General features: G+C 46.3%; 7 protein-coding genes across 7 annotated transcripts; 3 read left to right on the top strand and 4 right to left on the bottom strand.

Annotated features, from left to right (window-relative positions):
• The first annotated feature begins 142 nt into the window (after nucleotides 1-142).
• Nucleotides 143-3,664, top strand: GGS22DRAFT_174532 (uncharacterized protein). The gene has a single exon (XM_047963108.1). It carries the CDS (start codon nucleotides 314-316, stop codon nucleotides 3,293-3,295), a length of 2,982 nt encoding a protein of 993 aa, XP_047814524.1. The 5' UTR covers nucleotides 143-313; the 3' UTR covers nucleotides 3,296-3,664.
• A 76-nt stretch (nucleotides 3,665-3,740) lies between these two features.
• GGS22DRAFT_174530 (uncharacterized protein) lies at nucleotides 3,741-5,538 on the bottom strand. Its single transcript, XM_047963107.1, has one exon. The coding sequence runs from the start codon at nucleotides 5,395-5,397 to the stop codon at nucleotides 4,066-4,068; it is 1,332 nt and encodes a 443-aa protein (XP_047814523.1). The 5' UTR covers nucleotides 5,398-5,538; the 3' UTR covers nucleotides 3,741-4,065.
• A 497-nt stretch (nucleotides 5,539-6,035) lies between these two features.
• On the bottom strand, nucleotides 6,036-7,026 carry GGS22DRAFT_193065 (uncharacterized protein; the record flags this gene model as incomplete). The annotated part of the gene is made up of 2 exons (XM_047965341.1): nucleotides 6,036-6,731; nucleotides 6,955-7,026. The coding sequence occupies 2 exons, from the start codon at nucleotides 7,024-7,026 to the stop codon at nucleotides 6,036-6,038; spliced, it is 768 nt and encodes a 255-aa protein (XP_047814522.1).
• Nucleotides 6,908-7,580, top strand: GGS22DRAFT_174527 (uncharacterized protein; the record flags this gene model as incomplete). The annotated part of the gene is made up of 2 exons (XM_047963106.1): nucleotides 6,908-7,306; nucleotides 7,395-7,580. Coding segments are annotated over exons 1-2 (298 nt in total), but the record flags the coding sequence as incomplete, so codon positions are not given.
• Nucleotides 7,566-8,611, bottom strand: GGS22DRAFT_174526 (cytochrome-c oxidase, subunit VIIa). Its single transcript, XM_047963105.1, has 4 exons — nucleotides 8,479-8,611; nucleotides 8,356-8,398; nucleotides 8,221-8,251; nucleotides 7,566-8,126 (listed from the first exon to the last, which is right to left on the bottom strand). The coding sequence occupies exons 1-4, from the start codon at nucleotides 8,500-8,502 to the stop codon at nucleotides 8,042-8,044; spliced, it is 183 nt and encodes a 60-aa protein (XP_047814520.1). The 5' UTR covers nucleotides 8,503-8,611; the 3' UTR covers nucleotides 7,566-8,041.
• A 189-nt stretch (nucleotides 8,612-8,800) lies between these two features.
• Nucleotides 8,801-10,292, top strand: GGS22DRAFT_174525 (ribosomal protein L22). Its single transcript, XM_047963104.1, has 3 exons — nucleotides 8,801-8,918; nucleotides 8,980-9,792; nucleotides 9,943-10,292. Exons 1-3 carry the CDS (start codon nucleotides 8,879-8,881, stop codon nucleotides 10,080-10,082), a joined length of 993 nt encoding a protein of 330 aa, XP_047814519.1. The 5' UTR covers nucleotides 8,801-8,878; the 3' UTR covers nucleotides 10,083-10,292.
• A 306-nt stretch (nucleotides 10,293-10,598) lies between these two features.
• Nucleotides 10,599-12,442, bottom strand: GGS22DRAFT_81950 (uncharacterized protein). The gene is made up of 4 exons (XM_047968187.1): nucleotides 12,027-12,442; nucleotides 11,645-11,837; nucleotides 11,316-11,587; nucleotides 10,599-11,260 (listed from the first exon to the last, which is right to left on the bottom strand). Exons 1-4 carry the CDS (start codon nucleotides 12,105-12,107, stop codon nucleotides 10,778-10,780), a joined length of 1,029 nt encoding a protein of 342 aa, XP_047814518.1. The 5' UTR covers nucleotides 12,108-12,442; the 3' UTR covers nucleotides 10,599-10,777.
• Nucleotides 12,443-18,074: the final 5,632 nt, after the last annotated feature.

Genomic DNA, 18,074 nt, shown 5'->3' with positions numbered 1-18,074 from the left:
CCAAGCACAGCTAGACTGCTGGACCATTGATCGTTTATATCTTTATATCTTTTTATATCACGTCCTTGGCCGGCAGCTCCGTATCGTTATCGTTTCAGTGTAGGGTTGTTAAGTTGCTGTCTTCAAGTATGTCATAGCAACTTCTTTGTCTTTGTTGGCAAGAAAGTAAGCAAATCATCGATTATCCGCCACACTCTAACTCTTTATCCTAACTCAAGTATGTGATCTAGTAGAGCTTTTTTGGATATATTGGATATCAGATATCGGATATCGGATATATATATCAGGCGAACTTAATAATAGTGTCATAGTCATGTTCTCCATAGACAAGAGTCTTCTTCCGGCCTTGACAACTCGTAAGGCACTACTTGTTATCGATCCCCAGAATGACTTCCTGGACGAGGATGGTGCCTATCCGATCAACTACCCCATGGATCTTCCAGATAGAATAGCAGGCTTAGTAACTGGCTTCCGACAAGGCGGCGGCGACATCATATGGGTATCCAGTCGTTTTGAGAAGTCACGGTCTATATTTGATGAGCAGATCTTGACATCAGACCGCTCGTCCAACCCTCGGTCCCCGGATCATTCTCGTGGCCGTCGTCGACAAGCACCGCAGCATACACCACAAGCTTCCGAGTGCCCCGAAGCTTTTTTAACCCAAGAGACCCCGAATCTACCGAAGTGTGTCCGGACAGGTTCCTGCGGGATAGAGATGCATCGGATCGTGAAGGCTGCCACCGGGCCGAGAGATTACTCGGTTGTAAAGTCCTACTACTCGGCTTTCAGGTCAGAACAACTCCTTCGGCTACTACGTATGAGACTTGTCACGGAACTATTCATCTGCGGTTCCTCGACTAATACCGGGGTTATGGCCACCGCCGTCGATGCTGCAAGCCATGGGTATACCATCACCATAGTCGAGGATTGTAGCGGTTATCATAACATAATGCGACATCGCAACGCTATCAAGCAGATATCGAACACGACAGGCTGTGACGTTCTAGCTGCGGAAGACGTCTTAACATCCCTTAAACCTAAATCGAAGCAGACAAAGAGGTCAGGTGATAGGCCGGCGACATCCCCAGCCGGCAGGTTCTCTACCGTACGTCGTACCGGAGGAGGGGACGATTCTTCTACGTCCTCGGCCTCAGAACTCTTATCGTCGTTTGAGAACCTGTCGCTAAGTGCTGAGCGTACAGTCGATACCCCCAAGCCCAATGCATCTACGGAAAATGCAGCACTGTCGATTCAACCCCTGGTGAATCTCGTGAAACCGAAAACTGCAGAAAGCAACCGAAAGTCACGTGCCGATTCATCATCATCGAGATCGGGTCGAACCGACTCAGCCAGCCGAGCCGAGCTACATCGAACGATCTTACGTGATGAGTCACAAAGCGGTGAGCATGATAAGAATAATGATGTGCAGGCTTTGGAGGTTAGAAAGACATTGCTGCCAGCAAAATTGACAGCAGCGTCACAGAGCAATAGCATTGTTCCTCATCAACACTCTTCGGAGATTTTACTACCAGACAAAAAGCATAAAGCAACTGTTCCTACACAGGACCAATTAGAAGGTGATGAAGACTACTTATCATCAGAAATAATCCAATCTAGCTCATCGGGAAGCATCCTATCACCAGCAGGGATTGTGAGTGAGACACCAAGCGAAAAATCTCCCCAGCAAACAAAAACGCCAGCAGACGATTCGAAAGTTGAAGTTAACAATAATAGCAAGATGGCGCCCCAAGAAGTAATGGCCCCAAGGGAGAGTGAGCCTCTGGCTGAGGGTGACACGAAGGTCATCTATGATGTTTTACTTCCCCCATTATCCGAGGATATCTTTGAGAAGATTAAAGCCGAGGTAGATTGGCGTCGAATGAACCATCAAGGTGGCGAGGTACCACGCCTTGTCGCTGTTCAGGGACAGGTAGACGAGGATGGTACCATGCCTATTTACCGCCACCCAAGCGACGAGTCACCACCCTTATTTCCATTCACGTCTACCGTACGTAGTATCAAGGAGACTGTAGAGAAGCACTTGGGCCATCCCTTAAATCATGTTTTGATACAACTTTACCGCAATGGCAACGACTACATCTCGGAACACAGCGACAAAACTCTAGATATTGTTCAGGATAGTTTCATCGCCAATGTCAGCTTGGGGGCAGAACGGACGATGGTTTTCCGATCGAAAAGAGAGCTTTCGGACCCTGGACATCCACGTCCGCCACGGAAATCTGAACGAGCATCCTTGCCCCACAACTCACTATGCAAGATGGGATTAACGACAAATATGCGATGGCTCCACAGTATTCGTCAGGATAAGAGGATGGACCGAGATAAGACGGAGCCAGAGCTTGCCTATGACGGCGCTCGCATTTCGTTAACTTTTCGACAGATAGGAACCTTTTTGGACCGGGACGGGAGATTAATATGGGGACAAGGGGCTACGGCAAAGACTAGAGAGACGGCGAACAATGTGATTAATGGTCAAACGCCCGAGGCAGTCAAGATGTTGAAAGCGTTCAGTAAGGAAAACCTGTCGACAAAATTTGACTGGAACGAGTATTACGGCAAAGGGTTTGACGTACTCCATATCTCAGCCGCGCCCCGATTGTTCCTATCATCGGATGCTGTCGTCAATATGCGAATCCAGTTGATGCTAGCCGAGTATGGAGTCAGCTATTCGAGGGGAAGCATGTCAGCTCTCTCCGACTGGCAGGACAGCGAGCCTGCCAGTGATCCTGGAGCTATTCCCATTAAATTCGTGGACGTGGATTCTTCTAAGACGATCATAGAAGATGGCGTTGAGATCATGTTATACCTTGACCGCATCTACGGCCAGAAAAAGAACGACTCCTCCCGTGAAGAGCAATCGCCGCAGAGAGATGTTGAGAAGGAGTCAGCTCGATTCCAAGAAGCCCTGACCCTCCTAGGAAAGCATAGGGAAAACCTGGACGCCAAAACATTCCAATCCGAAATGCGTGTGTGGGAGACGTACGCGGCAGAAGACAACGAGTTTATTGCAGGGCCCACCATGTCATTGGCTGACTATGCATTCTGGCCTATCGTCAACGACATCATGAGACTGCCGGGGCAGTACGAATTTGGTCCAGATATAACCGGGTTTGACAATCTAAAGAAGTATCACGAACGTATCCGGACGAGGGATTCAGGCAGAAAAACTATAATAGCGTGCACAAGCTGTATTCGAAAGAAGCCTACAGATGGTTGTGAAAGTACCACTTCAGCTTCAACGTCGGCTTCGGCTTCTGGTTCTTCTCCCTCATAGTAAAATAATAAATGGGGCACTTTCAGGGTCGAGAAGAGAAGGATGAATCGTTTTTTTTTTTTTTGCATTGTACCGGATGGGGATGAGCATTTGCAGGGGTTGAGTGGCGCATTATAGCATAGCATTGTAGGCATCGGATGGGCGAGTTGAGGCGGCGGGCTTGAATCCGGATGTCCAATGAATGAATAACTGCAGTGAAAAGTTACATAATCCGAGTTTTCCGGACATAGAATAATGGATTGCTTCGGGATTGATAAAAACCACCTTGGATAGGTACCTACCTAGGTACTGATGGGCGTAAACAAAATAATTGAGACCTATTCGTACCCTAAAAAAGTTGCGTTTACTAGATACTGATGTGAATGTGGTGAAAGTCTGGCATGAAGCAAAACCGAATGAACATAGACAAAGTAGGGGTAGGTACCTGGGTAGGTGAACTGGTTATCTTTGGTTAGCCCTTATATATTCTCAAGATTCTTTTCCCTTTCCCTCTTGACACCCGTAACCTTATTTACATTTATTGAGATTTGAAAATATATACACTGTAGATATGTGACCATATAGATAGATGGTCGAAGCCTCTCCCATGATATTACAATATTTTACCATTATCCGACCACTACGGACTTGTATCCCATGTATAAACAGTGGCCTCCGAGCATAATGTAAGCACACAATGGACCTTAAGGTACCTGGGTAAAGAGGGAAGCAGCCTAGCTTGGTAAGTCGATGCTCAGCGTACGGACACTTCTGCCTTCACTAGGCTGTTCTCAAAACCGAATCACACCCATGCCACTGAAAGTTTCCACACGACTACGTCTCGGATAACCTGGATCCGTTTCCGTACTATCATTCCCAACCTGTCCAGAGCTCCCCGGGGTCTCCTGCAATATAATCGTCGGCCGTCTCCCTATAACGTCAAACGCAACCGAACCCTGCGCCGACCCATCGCTCGGTAGTTCCACATCGTTCATACTCAGCGCGCGCAGGATGTTCTTATCGATGCGATCGAGATCTGGATCCGCGAATTGGCCCTTCAAGTAATCTGCAATTTGCCTCGCAGGCATCGCTGCGGCTCGCGTCAATCTGCCGACGGCCGTCCTTATCCCGGCATTATTGTCGCGCTGCCACCGGCGGTACGAGGCGATCGTATGCATGTTCTCGGGCGAGGTAACGGGGTGGTTGTGCCGCGGGTTTAGGACCTCGAGAAACCAGCGATCACCCTCGCGCTTGAGCCGGCGTGCTACCGCCTTCCAGGGACATCCACATTTCTTACTCTCGCGGCGTCGCTCCCCCGTGCCCTGCGACACAAACTCCGAGCCACCGCGGTCGCAAGCGAAGTCCTTACGGATCACGGGGCCAGCTGGGTCGTAGCGCCCGGACGGGAGCTTCTCTTTCACCGTGCGCTTTTGCGAGACGCCGTACCCGGTACTGAAGACGTGCAGCTGCAGCGAGAAGACGGCGTCTTCAGCCGTGTTGTACGGGCCCTTACTTAGCGGTTGCGGCACATGGACTTGGGGCGGGAGAGGAGGGGGCGGAGGTAGGTTCGCATTGGCGCGTCGGTCGAGGTAGTCTCTTGTCGCTTGCGATTTGGGGGGACGACCTACGCGGCGGCGTTTGCGTTGTGGTTCATCAAGGTGGGGGCTATTCGTGGTAGTGGGTATTTCCACAATAGGAGTAGAGGGTGATTGTTGTGTAGGATTAGGATTTGGGTTGACACCCTGTTGTTGCTGCTGTTGTGTGACGCCATTGTTGGCTGGTGGTATAGAGGATGGTATAGTAGATGGTATGGTAGATGGTATGGTAGATGGTAAGGAGGATGGTACGGATATGTGTTGTTGATAAGTTGGTGGAGGGACAGCTGTAGTAGGGGTGGGTTGGAGCTGTTGATGATGGTGAGGAGGGGCTTGTTGGAGGGGTTGCTGGTGTTGATGTTGATGTTGATGGAGTTGTGATTGGAGTTGAGATTGATGTTGATGTTGATGTTGGGGAAGTTGAGGGTGTTGTGGATGTTGTGTATGCTGTTGTTGAGGAATGACGGCAAATGTGAGTTGATTATATTGTTGAAGAGGATCGAGCGATCCGTATTGATTTGGTGCCATCTTGTATAGGTATTTTTGTCAAGATATATACAATCCTAATATATCGCATCCATGTCTGTCAATTAATTGACCAGGTTCAATTAGTTAACTAGACCGTTTATGTATGGATGATAAAGGATTGATTTGACCGTTGGTGTAAAGATGTAAATATGTAGTTGGATTAGCTGAAGTAATTTTTACTAAATCCCGCTGGGGCTATTGGGGCTGGAAGTGGACCACGGTAAACGCTATTCGTCGCCCGTACCTACCTAAATTACAGGTTCAATTTCGATATGCAATACCCCTACTTTTCTTAATCGGACGGTACTATTATCCATACCGATGCTTAGCAAACGGTCTGGGGTCTGTCATATTAATGGATACCTATGTACATACCTATGTAGTAGGTACCTAAGTGACGAATACCTACTAGGTAGTATTGGATAACATTTCCAACATTTAATGTTTCTGAAAAATGACGAATGTTATCAAATTTTAGTTGGTACGTACGATATATTATAAAGCTAAGTACTACGAGAGGAGCAAACAGAATCCGTTCATCTAGGACCAGGTACCTACCCACCCACCCTACGCCGCCTCTCGTCATCTTTGCAAACAACAATTACAAATATTCGTTATTATAACTCCCCCAAATCAAGTCACACATCCTTCCACACATATCCCCCAACTCTCGACATCGCCACCCACCCAGCAGCATCGACAACTTCTTGCCTCTTCCCCCTATCATGCAGCGCCTCCTCTACACTAACCCCGGCCGGGAACCCAGAAACCTCTTCTCGTTCAACCCTCAACCATCCCTTCCAGCCAGCGTTCACATCTCCTTTCACACTCATACCTCCTCCTGCCCCGCTACCCCCACCAATCACCACCGTACCCCACCACTCCCGCGCCCGGCTGCCGTGGTTCCCATATAACATCCACTGGTCCGCCGCCGCGACGGCAGCTCGCACTTCCTCTTGCCCACGTGCCGGGCGATATATATGAACGTGGCGAAGATCCGGGACTTTTGCCGGATAGTTACTACTGTTGCTACCACTTGGTTGATGAGAGGCGGGGTCTGAGGAAATAGGGGAAGAGATAAGACGGGTGACGTCGAAGCGACTCTCCGCGTCGACAATGACTACGGTGTAGTTGTGCGGGTCGGCAATGAGAGTCGAGATTAGATGGTACAGCAACGGTAAGTAACGCCCGCTCACTGATAAAACGGGCGGTGGTGAGGATTGCGTCGCTTTGTGATACCGGGTTGCGATGTTGGCTAAAGCTGGGACTGGAATTTCTGGTCGGATATTAGAAGCAGCCCCGCCTATTATGTTGACACGGAGAGAATCCAGGAGCTATAATGTATATATTAGTCGTGTGATTATATCAAGATGATTGCTCAATACCTAATTCATATAGAGGTGACTTAAAGGGGGGTATGAGAGACGGCGATAAGATAAGGATTAATAACTGGAGGTTTAATTGAACTCTCAACATTCAAGATCTCGTTTACATCTTCCAAACACAAAAGAAAATTTTTAAAAAAAGAAAAAAAAAAACTTAAAACATAATACATACCTCTTCTAAACTACTCTCTTCTACCTCTCCGAGTAGTTTCGCGCCGACGTGTTTCGCTGCCGGAGCATTCATTCTCCTCGATCGTTTCCTACTACTCCTCTCATACTGATCTCATAAGCCACCTCTTACGGGCAACCCCCCAAAGAGCAATGACGCCGCCGTGTCGTTACTTCCCTGCCTCGCAGCTCGAGTCCGAGATTCAGGTCGACGATGGAAAGGTACGCAAAGGCGGCCGTATCGACCTATCTACCTGCGAGCTCTTTTCTATGGTCCAATACGAGTGCCAGATCGACCGGCCAAAAGTCGCAAACAGCCCCGTGCGATGCTGGCCGGTACAGCGGTGGTTTCGGCGGTAGGCTACTTATTTTCTTTACTTATCTTTATTCACCCATTCAATATTTCGAGTGTTAAATTTAGCTAATTCTTCGAGCTCGAATTAGATGTCAGGATAAGAAAGGGAGTTTTATGGTTGAGACTACAATATGGGAGGCGAATAAGACGAAGAATGATGGTGGGGGTACAACATCCAGCATAACATAACCCCTAACTCATAACTCATAACTTAATCAATCAATTGCAGCTTAGGTATTTGCAACTTATACCTTCCCGTTTGCTATTTAATAATAGAATCAAATGCCAGTTTTAGTAAACTCTTTATTTTACATTTTGGCACTTCCCATAATCACTCGTACGTTTTCTTACCTTCTGACCTCGGTTATAAATCGTGATAAATCGACCCATACCCTATCTATACTATGTCCTCAGATGACTTAGTATTTATTTTCCAACATATATCTCAATTATCCAGTTACCAATATCGATACCAATAGGCTTTCATACGAACTAGTCACGACTAATAACAACAACTCATGTGGATGAGAATACTCTCGAAGTCTGATTTCGGTGGGCGGGTTTCGTTCGTATAATACAGTCGGCCGTCCAGCTCTCGAAGCCTAACTATCGTCTATAGCATTCTCTAACCTCAACCTGGATAGAAAAAATGACGTTCTCGTCTAGTGTCCGATGTTTCGCCCTCTTTGGTATGTGCATGTCTTCCCCCTCACCTAGGTAACCCCTCGCCATCCTCTTAGATCATCCGTGAGGCCCGCTCGTCCTCAAGTTTCTTGTAAAAGTTGTCTCGCGCGTGGGTGCGCGGCATGTGGTATCCGTGCCTTGAGCGCGCAAGTTAGCCTATCATGATTCTATCCCGGCCTCGATTGACCAAGTCTCTTTCAAAAAGATAGAAATTAAGAATGGCCCCCGTACCAGTATAGGCTAGCGAAAGTTACGCCGAGTCCTACGATTCGGATTAGTCAAAGAGCACCAGCAGTGCCATCTACATATTGGCTTCGAGTTCCGGATATCGTGGAAATGGTCGGTGGGGTGGTAGAGTAAACGTACCAAGTCCAATGCCGAGGTCGGTAACAAGGCCCCTTCGGAGCATCTACAACGACACAAAATTAGACCCAATGACTCGGTAGGAGGGTATGCGCACGCAGTAATTGAGCGCAAAGGGATACTTACGCCGGTAATAGGTTTAATTGCCATTTCGAATGTTGACTTCGGATAGACGATTAAGAGGTAGAGGTAACAGGAGAATTAGCGTCTATCGTTTGAAATGAAAGTTGGAAGTGCTGAAAGTGGTTCGATGATGTTTCCCAATTCGCGCGAAGCTTATTCGTAGATGGGGAAGCTCTGTCTGTAATAAAAATCACGTGCTGCCAATGTACGTACCTTACTACCTAAGGATTTTTTTTTTTAATTCTCCCATTCGGATTATCTCCGGCAATTCAAATTCCAACGTCTACACTTTTTTCTATGAGGCTCAAGTAATGGTTCGCAGGCCATATTGATATATTGATATATTGATATATTGATAGACAGCTTCATTTCAAATTGTCATATCACCCAATTCATCCAAGCTATGAGCTTACACTTACCCGCGCGGCGGATAGCCGCCACCGGTATGTTCATATGCATCAAATCGCTCTTATTGTGCCTATATACTAATCATAAACGTCATAGCATCCCAAGCCGCAGCTAGCAGGCCATGCCTACACTTACAATACTTGCTTCCCCAAACACAGCGACGCGCCTTCAATTGGGGTCTCAGTCCCAAAGTTGTCCAGAATACGGTAGACAAGGTTAAGAAGGACTCGGCGATGGAACGCCAGAAGCGTTTAATGCGGCAAAGCTTGGATCGAACACGAGGGTCATCCATCTTCGAGGATGAGTTGGAGGTCCAAGACGATCCCGGACACCCCAGTGACGAAATATCCAAGACCTCGCCTCACGATATGTACAAACCGAGCACTGTGAAAGAGCATATGCAGCGCGCGCTGGATCCGGATCCGCGGTGGCGCGTGCGCTTTCTCAAGAAGAAGGTCCGGCAGATGGTTCGCGACGCCGATAAACCCTTAACCAAGGCCCAGCGCATCAAACTCACCGAGAAGGAGCACACGAGCATGAGCGACGTCCTGCCGACAAGCACCAAGAGGCTCATGTTCCTGTCGCGGCAGATTGTGGGGAAGACTGTCGACGACGCGATAACCCAGATGCGGTTCAGCAAGAAGAAGATGGCTCGCGAGGTGAAGTGGCAGCTGGAACTTGCGCGCGATGCGGCCATCGCCGAGCGTGGTATGGGTCTTGGCGTCGCTGACGGGAAGGTCTTCGATAAGCCGCGGCAGATCCAGACCAAGGACGGCAAGTGGATGGAGGTGAAGGATCCGACGAACTTATACGTCGACCAGTCCTGGGTCGGTAAGCGCATGTGGATAGGCCAGAGGATACACTTCATGGCTCGCGGCCGAATGACCATGATGTGGAAGCCGTCGGCTTGTGAGTGATCCACCCCCCCTCTCTTTATCGTTAAAGACCTCAACCCACCAATTGTTAAAATAAAAAACCCCTCCAAAAAACCCCCCGAGGGAGTATACGTCGCGAATTGAAAGTTCTGAGCTAATCTAATAATGATTTCTTCTTCTATAGCAATCTCAATCGTCCTAAAGGAGGAGAAAACTAGGTTACGGCAGCACGATGATAGGGTCGAAAAGCAAATCAAGAAGGCTCCTTGGGTACATCTGCCGAATCGGCCGGTTACGGCTCAAAGGCAGTATTATAGCTGGTGATGTGTAACTAGTGCAGTGGAAGAAACAACAGAAAGAAAATATAACTCTACTACCTTGGATCGGGCATCTATATTGTACATGCTTGTAGGAGAGATAGTATCGACTCGACTCGATACATGTATCATACAATTAACAAACAATTCGCTCAAGGGATAACATGATGAGTCCCGCTATGATCGAAATAAAGAATACTACAAGATTTTACGAAACAGACTCGGGACTCGGGTGCTAAGATCTTATATCTAGCTTCTCATCTGATCCAGATATTTCAATCGCGAGCTACGTGAACAATGATGTTTTAGAAGCTGGGCAGGAATCGCATAACAACAAATCACCATACAAGTTTTCACATAAGAAGCTTGCGCGTATCATTAAGCTTTCTGGGGAATTGATTCGTTTGTGTGCTAGCTACATTATCTGGTTTCTGCCATTCGGCCACAATTACTAGTTCGTGTGGAAATCAGAAAATGATGAAAACTCGAATACCTCCTAGACTTTCTGATGATAATCAGATTAGAAGGCCGGCGTAAGCGTGAACCTCCCAGAGTAAGCCTCCAAAAATAACACCGTAGTAGGGTTAAATTGGTCCTCGACTTCGAATTTCTAGGAGAACGCATCCGCACCTATAATAAAATCCCCAAGTGAAAATAATTCGGTGCCTACCTAGGTAGGCAGGCGAAACGTATGAAGACCGATTAGATCATCGTTCGGGGCTGGGTTCGAGGTGTCAGGTCCTCGTATCGACGCGCGTTCAAGTCAAGATCCGGATCATACGAAGAGGCAACAGAGGGTGAGTACGGCGGGGTTGTGGGCGAAGGGGCGCGCGCGGCAGGTTGATTCGACTTCTTGGATAGAGGCGATTGAGTGAATGTCTTAGATAGAGACGCATCGGCCTGGCGCATGTTGTTGGCGTACAGTCGTCCCGAGCCGGGGAGAGGCTGCAAGATCTGCATAGACTTCTGTTGAGCCGCCCTTTTCTGCTTTCGGCGGCGCGTGAGTAGACAGAAAGCGATTATGCCAAGTAGGACAGCTGCGACACCAGAGCCAGCACCAATACCAGCTCGGGCGGCAACAGACAGATCACTCGAGGTAGACGGCGATCCACTGCCAGAGCTGTCCGCCGCAGCAGTAGCACCACTTGCGGCACCTGAATCTGTAGTGCTTGACATAGCTGTCGACTGTATCCCAGTTATTATTATGTCACCGCATGTGAGGATACGACAGTTTACTTACAGCAGAATCAGTCGAAGATTGATCAGCAGCTGAGGTCGTGCTGGTAGCACCCGAGTCGGTAGATGCGACACTAAGAGCCGCTTCGGTAGTTTGTGCTGTAGGCGTTGAGACAGGACTAGTTGTTGAGATAGGAGTCGCAGTAGTTTCGGTAGTCTCAGCAGGTGTCTCTGTTGCTGTGCTTGAAGGTGAAGCAGCGGCTTGCTGGGTAAGTGGAGTAACCTGGGATTGCGCCGGAGTACTAGTTGTAGGAGTTGCCGCAGCAGCTGATGCAGCTGCAGAATTTGGGTTAGTCAATAGTCGTCATAAGATGAGGTGTTGCATTTACTTACTCTTGCATTGATCGGTACCGGCACTCTGGGCAAGAGGAAGCTGAGCTGCTACATCCGCAGCAGGACAAGCCTGGTTGACACAATCGCGAATACCGTCCGAAAAATCGGTAGACTTGCCACAGACACAGAGAATGTCATTCATGGCACATCCCATGTTGGCGGCATTGGCAAAGACACCACTGACACAGCCAGCCTAGAGGGATACATCGTTAGCTACAATATGTATATAAAAAGTATGACATGATACGATACGATACGTGTAAGGTCCCGAGTATGTCGTTCAGTAGGAAGGGAAATGGGGTGTGATAATTTTAAGATATCATCTCAATATGAATGAAGCTATGTGAAATGATTTATCCAAACAAAGGAATCAGATACTCACTGCACAAGGCAATATCTGGGCGCCACCTTGACCCAAGAGAAGGGGAACGAGGGCGACAACGGCGAATAGCATCTTCATCATGTAGCCCGGTCCGTAGAGGTAAGTAAACTGATATGGTAATGAATATAATCTTTTGGTATGCGTCGATTCTATGTCGACGTCCGTGGAGAGGTTGAGGTATCAAAGAAGGAAATTGAAATGAATCGAAGTCAAATATCACGGGGTATCTCAATGACCAAACTAGTCGGCCGGGAATGAATTAACTGACGGTCAACGTAAGAAGGAAGTTTGGTGTAGAACGAAAAGAAATTTTTAGTGTTCCACGAAGTAGCCCATGGCAATCAGAAATCAAAGGATAAGTTAAGTTCGCGTCGTCTGGTTTGATGGTAGGTGAGGAGGTAAGTAGTAGATGGAAGGTGGTGAACGGTAGCAGGGTGTGTGACGAATTATGAGGTTCCGAATTCGACTTCACTAGATCGTGTGCAAGGTGAGTCAACTTTGCGGGAACCCGTCTTAATTCCTTATACCAGGCACTGTGTTTTTAAGGTAACCGGTAGCCCAGGTAACTGACAGTTGCTTCGTTGCTATTCGCGTCGTATTCTTATGCTGTGAGGTTAAGCCACGATATTAATGATATCAGAGGTTCGCCTGTCAACGCGCAGCTAGTCGAAGGGCTACCAGAACAGTCGAGAGTGAACGGAAGAACCGATCACCAAATCCCTACCGGGAGAGAAATGAATGGATGGATTTTTCACAAATGAATGGAAGAATGGTGTAGAAAAGAGTGTGAGGGAATGTAAGTGATGAAATGTGGACAAATCGACGATACCGAGAGAGGGAAACAAGTGACCACCAGTCCACAAGTGCATGGAAGGAACGAAAGTAAAGACGTAACTAAGAAAAGAAGGAGCCTTGCCGGCGTGAGATGGGAAGTGGACGATGTATTGGGAAGGTTGCTGAATAGCATGGGGAATTTTGGTTGGTCAATGCTCTACTCTACCCTTGTCCTGTCGTTCTGTCCCAGCAATCAGGGGTTGCTAGGCTGTGCCTTCTAACCTCAAACACAGTACACATATACAAGTTTGTATACATGTTTGCATGACTATCGTCAGATGAGAGTTACCTCAAATTACCATTAAAATTACTCTAGATTATATGTACCTATGAAATATTTGAAAAATGAGATCATGTACATATAACTCCCTACAAGTGTTGTACAGGTGCAGCCCGAATTAAACATATTTGATCTTTTTGCCTACCGTTTTGGGACAAGACTCCATGATAATTGGCCGCATCATCACATGTACGTAAGTGCTTAATGCTACCCGTGACATACCTAGTAGTAATGACTGCCAGAAATGCAGTACCTAGTATTGATTATATCAATCTTGACTTATTGGATCACCTGGACTGCATGCATTATTCTCACTCACGTGTAATTAATGATAAAGATTTTACTAGATCTGTGGTAATCAATATTAATATTGAAAGTTTTAAAAAAGAAATCAACTTATATATTGAGAGTTATGTAATTGTACTTGGCGTAGATCACGTCAGACGGAGGATGTTCTAACAAACCCAAGATTCCTAATTGATCGTCATAATATGCGATCTTATTTCTATCTGGTGGTTGCGCATATGCGCATTGAGCGGATGTGTTGCTTGAGGGTTACTTCGTACTTTAGGTTGATACCTGTGACCTAGTGACGGTATCTGCGCATTCGAAATACGATATGAAGGTGGTGCCTGGTTACAAAAACAATATGAAGGGGTTCATATCTTCAACATTGAACTCGACTAATCAGTTGTCAGAACTGAAAATGGAAAGCGAACGTTACAGGTCTCGTTAAAGTTGAGACTAGCGGGGCTAAAACCCCAGACCGTGTCGTCAATGCTTTCCGTCATTTGGGACAGGGGGATGCGTGGAGTATTTGGTACGTGCTGAACCCCTCAATTTTCCACACAAACCATTCAAATTGATCAATTGCCATTTTCGACAAAGAGTACTCGATACATATCTCGGTACGTACCGATGATGCTTTGCAGAGATTGGATGGATTGAATAGAAAAAGAGGAGCTTTTTGAGATCTTCGCAGGGACAAGAAACGTTGCCACCGCTGAAATAGAGCAGATAGACGCCGCAAAGTCATCTACAAGTCCCTTAGAAGTCACCTAACTTACTAAACAGCCTACCAATTGTCGCAAGTCGTTCTAGTCGTTCAAGCAACCATTTTACTTTGTGGGGGCAATCTGTTGCTCATCAATTATGCCGAACCCATGTTGTCTTGGAATGCCTGTCTATCATCTATTCTCTGCCCATACCAGAGTGGTTTGCGTTTCCCGGAAAATCAAGTGAGAGTCGGCATAAATTATCATTGAACCAAGATCCACAACCATACGTTCAAATCAATGTGCCGAGAAGGTTATCGACCCTCATATAGGCCATCATTGGCGCTTCCCTTCGTGTGTCGTCACTAGCCCACCGGCGCGAAGGATTTCCTCTCGACGCCTAGACCTTAGGGCTTCGTCAGCAGACGCCGTAATCCATTGGATGGCGCGGCTTCTTTCTTCAATTTTTTTTTCTAGATTTCCCCTAACATTCTAGGTATTACCTAGTCTTCTAATAATCTAGAAAGCGTCAAGATATCCACACAACTATCTCTCTTTCCCCTTTTGCCGCTCTCAAATCTATTAGCCCAGCTTAAATACCTAGATACATTACAAGGCTACATTTTTGATTGGTGGCTCCACGGCGAACCTTGAAAAATAATGTCTTACTTAGTCGTGCTACCGATGAATCTCTTCAGATTGGCTGGATTATTTTATTAAAATTCATGATAAAATACAGTCTTGAAATTGAAGGAGGGCGGTCTATTAGATACATACGTCGCGCCTCATTGTCAGTGAATCCATTGAATATTATCACTTGTTTCTATCGGGAAATTACACAATGCGCTTGGAAAGTGCGCTTGGGAAGGCAGGAAGGGTACTACATACATACCTAGGTAGGTACAGACATTGTGCCCTAATCCAGCCAAGTCTAGAATGGCGAGCCCCTGTTTCTGCTAAAAAGATCTAATCAGCTTTCTATTTCAAGCATACTCCCCACTCATGTGTTTCGAATTTATGACAAAATAGGAAAAGACAAAAAAACCATCATCATCGCATTCAGGAATTTTCCGAAGAGCCAAGAAAGTCTGTGCAGTCATTCCTTGATACCTAATCCGTGTATTCGGTAACTGGTAATCCGTCTACTTCATTTGCAACTAAGTTGCCGACTCATAGGCACGGTTTTCTAATAAGTCTTCTTTCAGAGGTAACACGCCATCGTGGCTCGTCTAGGCTTGTCTAAGCTGCGTTACCTTGTTACATACATCGTGGTCAGTGCAGACGACGACGACAAACAAGAACACAAATTTCGAAGCTAAAGATTTACGGACAATTTATTTGTTTTTAGACTCGTATACGTGCGAGTTTGTCGTGGACGAGCAATTCGAGTTGGCACGATTTCGGTGCCACTGAGCGATACCTCGCTAATAAATAACGAGAGGTCTAGCAAAATCTTTCAGACCCGTCGGCTTGTTTTCTTACATGTTGGTGGTAGCCTCAAAAGTCGTGCCTCGCATTCAGAACAAACCCAGTATATCCAAACTCGACGAAATTTTCCGACTGTCCCATCAAGCAAACATCTATTTGATACTTGTCCCGTATCTTCATTTGCCTTGGCTAGTACATACTTGGGTACCTGAAGTACTTGAATTCGTCTCAATTACACATCGTGTTCTCGGATTGCAGTGAAAGCAAACCGTTGAAGGATTTAGCCTTAGCAATGGACGCCGCAAGGGCTGTCCCTGTCTTGATGAAATAAAATTGCCATTCGCTCTTCAGGTAAGTAGCATCTGATTATTCTATAATTCTCTAGCTCTTCTAGTCTCACCGATCTCCCGCGTGGGTCGGTCATACGCTACCTGCAGTCTGTAGATCCGAGCCTCTATCAGAAGGTGCTGGTATGTATATCCTTCACCTGTGACCTACGAGGTTGAAATATGCCGAGCTACCGTTGGCAAATGTTTATACCCCTAGTAGATCACAATGAAATGATTCTCTAGAAGGAGAGTTGACATAGTTAAAGATGTGCTATCTATGTAGATATCTAGTCTCAGGCACAGCCACCGGCCTTGGGGAATAATCGATTTCCAATCACGGAAATGCCGTATCGGTGATATACTCTGTGATCCTATCCAGTGAATTGTTGGCCGAGACACTAATAGCTACGATCGGAGTTCACCGATAGTGAGTACGGCATAGGCTCGTGACGAAGCTGCCTTACCTGGTAGCTCATACGTGACTACTCCGATAGACTCTTCTGAGGTTCAGGGGCTCAGGGGTGATTTCCCAATAGCTACCTACTTACCCATTATATATCTTTATGTGGCTACATGAATTTGATTCAACTCTTGTCATGTTGACTTAGCAACGTGGTCTTAAACCCCTTTAATCTTTCTTATGTTGCGTGTTAATGACCGCCGTTTCCTGCATGCTCTCCCGAAATTATCTAAGCGTCCATAACCCGGTGCATAATGAGAAACACAAGGTCTATATAAATGAGATGTTTAGGAACTCGCGCTAACTAGCCACTCTAGACAGAGTAAACGTCTACCTATAGATTATGCCTCATACATTCGTGACTTGGTTTTTCCATATCACGCTAGGACCATGACATGAATTGTGACATGATCTCACATTTGAAGTGAGGACCTTAACACCTACCCAGTCAGTGCGCTAGGTATTTGCAGTTGGTTTGGCCATAGTACTGCTTAAGCTTATGTTGACAGTTGTAGTACCTAGGTAGTGCGGTATCAAGTTTTGGAGTCCTCATACTCGAATCCAAAGCGTTTAATGTATAGGTATCTATTCTATTGTGGATTAGGTGCCTATAACGCTGATATAAATGTTCGCGACAATGAACGTGCCTGCTTAGGTACCTAGCACCCAGGACTTCTCGTAGGCTCCTACGTATAGAGCCCCAATCCTGCTCACCAATTAGCTAAATACTAGCCGCTGGCTCTCTGGTATACTAGACCTCTGATAAACCTGCAATCTAGACAACTAGATCAAGGGAGAGAAGTCTTTCGGTCTTTGACCGTGTGAAGCTCTCAACTGTCTACAGCAGTGATGTACACTGACTTCCGTACATCTGATGTCATGATTCACGAACGGCACTGTTGTCAAATTGCAATTACCTCTTGTGGTATCTTGAGCGGGAAGGGGGGGGGGGGGGGTTGATGTTCACCCAAAGGTTAGAAAATAAAGGGACCCTTGAGGGATCCCTCATTTGGTCATGGGTATTACGAAGCTCTGTAGAGAGTAATTGGTACTAAGTATAACTAGAAAACTATTAACGTTAGCCTCATACTTATAAGTCTACCTACCTAGGACCTAGGTAGGCACCTTCACGTAAAGTAGGAAGGGATATGTTGGTGTGAAATTCCTTATTAAATTACCTAGGCGCCTATGTATATAACATATTTCTATCTATGAGCTAGTACCTACATATAGATATTCATCATTCCATCATCTCATAGATCCATCTTTAACCAGCTTAAAGACTTGGAACCTACGCTATTCTCTTTGGAAAGTAGTCATATCTCATCATTATGCACATACATACATCTCTTCGACTTATGGAGGCTAACATGATGTCTTGAGCTCTGCAATATATTAGGAACTAATTTATCCATAAATATTAGGTACACTTTTTCTAGTTTTATTTACAAGTTTAGCCGTCGCAACATGCGAACTAGGTTATTGAGATTGTGTCGTCGTGAAATATATCGATTGTCCCTATTTGAATTCTTTATTTAAATGGTTGGATGTCCAACTAGCTTCCACGGGAGCTCATGGTGTTTTAGCTCTGCGATAGGCACATAAATCTTGGTCTAGTTGAGAAGTTCGAGCCAGTCGGGTTTATTCCACGCTTCGTCCCGTCGTAACAAGGGAGAGTCATTGGTTAGTCTCCTCTTTCCTATGATAAGATGTTCTAGAATT

This window comes from Annulohypoxylon maeteangense, assembly GCF_022496945.1.
Source record: "Annulohypoxylon maeteangense strain CBS 123835 unplaced genomic scaffold GGS22scaffold_24, whole genome shotgun sequence".
Lineage (NCBI taxonomy): Eukaryota > Fungi > Ascomycota > Sordariomycetes > Xylariales > Hypoxylaceae > Annulohypoxylon > Annulohypoxylon maeteangense.
This window is presented reverse-complemented; position numbering and strand designations above follow the sequence as displayed.